Source organism: Macrosteles quadrilineatus, unplaced genomic scaffold (assembly GCF_028750875.1).
Source record: "Macrosteles quadrilineatus isolate MER2022 unplaced genomic scaffold, UCM_ALF_1.0 Scaffold_11__1_contigs__length_5352618, whole genome shotgun sequence".
Taxonomy (NCBI): domain Eukaryota; kingdom Metazoa; phylum Arthropoda; class Insecta; order Hemiptera; family Cicadellidae; genus Macrosteles; species Macrosteles quadrilineatus.
The window spans coordinates 3,913,979-3,919,978 of record NW_026542604.1 but is presented as its reverse complement, the minus strand read 5'-3'; the positions used below and the strand labels follow the sequence as shown (position 1 = coordinate 3,919,978).

General features: G+C 36.6%; 1 protein-coding gene across 1 annotated transcript in view; it reads right to left on the bottom strand.

Moving 5' to 3' along the window:
- Positions 1 to 283: 283 nt before the first annotated feature.
- LOC129004757 (LIM/homeobox protein Lhx9-like) overlaps positions 284 to 6,000 on the bottom strand; it is a 33,946-nt gene continuing 28,229 nt past the window's right edge. Inside the window, exons 5-6 of the mRNA XM_054433378.1 lie at positions 5,194 to 5,426; positions 284 to 712 (exon numbers count right to left, since the gene is read on the bottom strand). Of these exons, the coding sequence (XP_054289353.1) occupies positions 476 to 712; positions 5,194 to 5,426 (470 nt within the window). The 3' untranslated portion in view covers positions 284 to 475. The remainder of the gene's footprint in view (positions 713 to 5,193; positions 5,427 to 6,000) is intronic.

Genomic DNA, 6,000 nt, shown 5'->3' with positions numbered 1-6,000 from the left:
GTATGGCCTTCGGCGGCTCTAATTTGTGAATTTCCTAGTTTTCATAGTAAATATGGCTGAACTGCTTTAATTAACGTTATGTACAGAAAAACTTATTTTTTCATTCTAAAATGTATTTTACGATAAATTATGATTTAATGTGCATTGTGTTCAGAATAGTGTTTTTTTCCTAATACAATTGAGTTATAAATAATTATTTATTCGTGGTTTATTAATAGAAATAGTCTCTGAAAACTATACATATAATCCAACTCGTATGTTGTTTGCTTAGTTTGATTGTAGTTCAAGCCACTCATTATTGTGTAATTGCAGTAAATTCTTATCTGGCCAAATAACAATGATGCAGAAATAATACTACAGCTTTTCCTCTGGGTATCAGTGCTTACCAATACCTCAACCAAATATTTCAGCAAAACAAATAAATTTACCAGCACATTATTCCCTATCGGAGTACATACAATTTACAAGCCCAGCGCTAGTAGAGTTCACCGAACGTGATGGTCTGTGACGTCTGCAGATGGTGGTGATGATGGTGATGCAGGTGATGGACGTCGTCCATGCTGCTGCTGTCCCCCATGATAACTGAGGGGGGTCCTACAGACGGGGGACCTGAGGGGGGTGCGCCACCGGGGGGAGGAACGACCCCCCCAGCACCGCTCTCCTGTCTCATCATATTGCGGCGCCACTTCGCTCGCGCGTTCTGGAACCAAACCTGGAACAGGGATTTATCTATAAAAGTCTGATAAGAGAGTCCATTTATAAAATGTTTACATGTTGCACAATATGTTATGACTTGAAAATTATAAAATTTTAAAAAGGATATCAAACTGATATCTTAAAATCAGCGAAACTAATTGCTATAGACAATTGAAGATCGGAATCTAATAAAGCCATTTACAGGCTGATTTTAGCTACGTGTAACTTCAGTAAACATATTAATAGTCGTCTGTATTTGATATTTTAACTAAATCCCAAGCTTGCTCTATTTTATAATAATATTCTTCTTGTACAACAAGAATATTATCGAAAGTTTTTCAAGACTCGTTAAAAGGATTGTGAATTTGTCAACCGTTGTTTCGACATGACATAAGCGGGTGGCTGAGTGCCCCTAATTTGTTGGAAACCAATCATCAACAATACCGTAGCATACAAGAAAACACTATATGGTCTGTGTAGCGAAATCGTTTATGCAGTGGGTTATTGAAATAAAATATTTTGAGGTTGCTCTCTACTAGGAAAGCGAACTGGTCTGTAGAGCACGGGTCTTCTATCTCCCGAATTGTTCAAAGGGTTCAAATTCAACTAATTACCAAAGGATTTTACCGAAGTGATAATTGGAAGGAGTCTACTGAAGGGTTGTGAAGGTGGACAAACAACAAAACGACAAAAACATGTTCTCTACGATTCTGAGCTCTATTCTATTCAATGAATGATTAGCAGAATAATTGATAGCATCCTCTATAAAATGTGTTCAACTAGGTTGCTGAACCGCTAGTAGGACCATGTAGGCTCGTCTTTTGCGTGTCTCTTGTATATTACGCGCGTAACTAGGTGGGAACAATGTACCAGAATGACTCCTACGACGCCTCGTCTTTGAACCGCTGGGTGTAACGTCACAGACGCTGTTTCGATATTATCACCACTAATTAAAATTTGACGCCTCATAAACCCACTTTTCGTTTCCACATCCTTCACACCCGAACCTGCAGATCACCTAATTTAGGAATGTCTAAATGCTAATTTAAGCAGAGCTTCTTTAAATAGAACCGGATTCATTCACCTCGGAAAGGATTAGTGATTAATGAAGGCTTTCCATTCCGAAAAAAAAACGTGTAATATGCTGAATTGCTGATTGTTGAATTATTGCTCAAACATGTAAATTAATTTACCAATGAAATAATTACGTTGAGTAAATAATCTTTCATTCTATTCTCTATCTAAGAATCTATTATTCATTTCAATTGAGGTAGATGAGTGTTTGGCTAGGTTTCCGGATCGTAAGAAAAGTTATCAGTTTTTGACTGTTCGAAACTTGGATTTTTTCTCTGGATTTTCTTAAACTGCATGAAAGTTTAAGCAGTAGACTAAATCTACATAGTTATTATGGAAGTGGGATGAAACTGTAACGAGTATCCTAACCAAAATATGAATCGAAGAAAATTTGTAAGAAGCATAATCATAAACTAACCAACACCAATATTCTATGATAAAATTTGAAGCACGTTTTTCGTGTCTAGTTCATGTTGGTGACACTGGGCGCTTGTGTCGACAAAATCTTGTTTCTATCGTTTAGGATTGATTTCACGATTTGTGATTTAGGCCTACCACAAACTTAAATAAGAACTAAAGCTGTTGTATTTGTTCATTCGTGCCTGTATTGTTTATATAACTAGGGGAAGAGTTACTGTTTATGATAAGTTTTATATGGTTAAACGAGGTTTTAAAAAACCGAAATAAGAAGACACAAACTGTAAACAAAAACACGATCCTAGCGGTACCAGACGGAACTAACAATAAAACTGTCTTCAGCTGCTCCATAAGTAAAAAATCGACTATAGGAATAAGTGATCTATGGTATTGTGTAACTACTTTCCTGACTAAGATCAACTGTTACTTACCAGGACCAACATTAAACGACCAGTAATCGCGGACATCTTGGTCGTCCAATTTTGAGTTATCTAAAATATGCCCTTGTAACTACTATTGAATCTAGATGATGCCTTACAATCATTCAACTATTTTTCAGATAAAAAACAATCACTCATACACCTTCATTCATATCATAACCGTATGTCCTCATAGACAAAGGGAACTCTACATTCAATCCAACATACAAGCGCGGGTGGAGTTGGAGATCGGAAAGATCAAACAATGGCATAGGTAATGGAAACGAACAGAAACTAATTGGACAGCCGTGCAACGGTGAATGTAAGTACGTTTTACAATACAGAAGAGAAAACAGATGAGGAATAGCTCACAATGAGCATGAGAACAGAAGACTGGTGAGGTGACCATGTTTGTATGAGTGAAGTAGCAGACAATGGTACTTGGGGTGGGTTGAGAGGGCTGTAGGTGAGAGGGGTAGTCCGTGAGCTATCGACTAATCTAGCTGGTACACCACTCCGACACTTGTGGGAAAATGTTCAGGGGATGTTGCGTAACAATTGTCGTATCATAGTAAAATATTTGAAAGTGTATTAATAAATTGTAAATTCACAATTAAATAAATCAGTAAACACACTATGTAGGTTGGGAATAAATTTTGTTTTTGGTTTGATGTAGGTTACATTAATATTTTATAAAAATTGCCATACAGTTACAGAAATCTATGAATACTCAAAGTTTTATGAAACTGCGATACGTATTGTTTTTTACCACACTCTGTTCAAAAAATTTAGGTTGGTTTTAGGGGAAGAAATTTATCCCCTGCCTTTGATCATACCTTTAAAACGTCAATAAACTGCAACATATTACATAAGCAAAAAATAGAAGAGAATCTTCCCCTCAAACACCTTAAATTTTGTAAACGAACTATAAGCTTAGGTCGATTTTTTATGTAAAAACTGATGTTAAGTAATCAACATCTATAACCAATTATATATTTATTATATATTGGCCTTTTTAAACTTTTAAATTTAGTTATACATTTCATTATCTATAACCAACACAATAGATAGGAGATCAATTTTGTTTTTGGATTTGTGTACATTGGATTCTGTTTTAACAACTGAAAGCCTGATAAAATAGCATCCAAATTCAAAAGTAGTATTTGCTTTGAAACATTAAATTTTTTCAAAACAAAATTAGCCAAACACTTAATGGCCTTGTGTGTTGGTGTTTTTAATGGCTACAAAAAGAAAGTACATAGTTTAAGTTAGGATTAATAATCCACCCAAAATAGTCAAGATAAAATGTACACCTAGAACTACTTAATTTATTTTAAATTGCAACTGTGTATTTAATATATAGATTTCAATGTATTTCAAATTACAATTACAAGTTTAAATTAAATTGGAAAACTTAGAAACAGCCCGCATTACACTTTGTGTATCATTGCTTCAAAGTTCGAAGACCAGAAGTAGATTATCTTTATCTAAAAACACGTATAATTAGTAAGGGGTTTCCTAAACGGCGGTTGAACCATTTACGTTGCATTTAGCACAAGTGCATTTAGATTGCATTACGGTTAATTGATGGCTTGCATAATAGTCAGGACTAAATGCATACTGAGCCGTCCAGTGCGGGCCAGGTGGGACGTCGCCCTCATTTCCTCGCGGTCAGGACTCGGAACTACGGGTCTTTTTTGCTAAATAATACCTAATATTACACTTCCAACGAATATTGATAGCTATAAAATACGGGTGGCATCGGATAGTGGTAAAACTTCAGTGAAGAGAATTTACAAGTTAACTTGAACATTTGAAAGCTATGTGGCGGAATCAATTCACTAGACAGCAACGTACTTTGGGAGAATATGTATAGGATGTAGTGATCAGTGAAGCCTAATACTAATAAAAGCGGTTTCTTCAGCCAGGACCATGTATTACAAGCCCAATGATCAAGGACAACTGGATTCAATTTGGGACCATCAAAAATCATTGGTAGAGCTGTGGATGAGTTTTATGCCTGTCAGGGTGACTTAGCTATTTCGACACGTCACAGTGATTCTTCAAAGGGGGTTTGGCTTTTAAATATGTCCTGAATTATTATCTAAAAAAATTGTTTGAAATTATAATATTCAGTGGTTTACGTACCTAAACATAAAAAAATCCTCAAGGCAATTGATTGATTACCATGATTTTGAAACACTAGTGCCATGGTCACTTCAACAAACGAGGATAAAACACTTCATATTCATCTAGTAGACATCGTCAAAGGTGTGTCATGGTCACACTATCAAACGAGAATGGAACATTGTTCAACTTAGTATCAAACTTTAAAGGACGGAAAGAAACAATACACACGGGACTCACGCGTATAAATACAAGCACTGTTCACCGATCGATATGTTTAAAATTAAGTTGAAGAATGTTCCATTCACGTTTGGTAGTGTGACCATGACACAAGAGTGATGACATCATGATAACCAATGTTACCAATAACCATCAATTACACTTAAAAATTCTTTGTAATAATTGTATACCGATTTGAAACATCCACAATTAACTCTTTTGAATCATTGAACTGCCATACCTGTAAAACCCTTTTCGATAGGCCGGTCTTCTGCGCTAGCTGCTTGAGATCTTTGGCATCAGGGTTCTGGTTGATGTTGAAGTATGACTTCATCGTCCTCAGCTGATGGTGTTTGAAGGACGTCCTCATCCTCTTGGTCCTCTGCTGCGACCCTTGGACACCCGGTGACGTCACCGAGGAGTCGTACGCGAGGGACTCCATGGAGGAAGACAGGTCCCCACCGTGGAGCATCTCTTGGAAGCAAACATAGTAAAACTGTATAGACTTGTTGGATAAAGTAGAGTAACATAATCATCTAGAAAATATATATTTAAATTTATGAATAAATAAACGCAGTCACTACTCAATAAAAGAATTACTTGAAATAATTACAGCCATTAATTGCCATATGTTAAAAAGGTATATAGGCCTAGCACTAATTTTTACTACTGTATTGACGAATCGTACAATTGGATGTACCTGAACCTGATGAAGTAATGGGTACAAAAAAGCAAAAAAGACTGCAGCGACAACTGCGTAAAATATTTTAAGATAATTCAATTTTGTTTGATCCCTGTAAGCTAGATCCCTGTATGTGTTACGTGTAGTCAGAGACCTCCTACCATCCATGACCCCAGCACAAAGCCTGTCAGCAGTGCTGTGGTCATTGTTTTGTGGCCACCACATTCTCCACAATGTCTCTTATCACACCGATTTATAGCGTCAACAGTTGCCGAACCGACGGTAGGGAAATGCCAGTAGGTGGCCCACCCACCGGCACCATTGAAATCTCCACGTTCGTGATAAATAAACATCACAATCCGACTC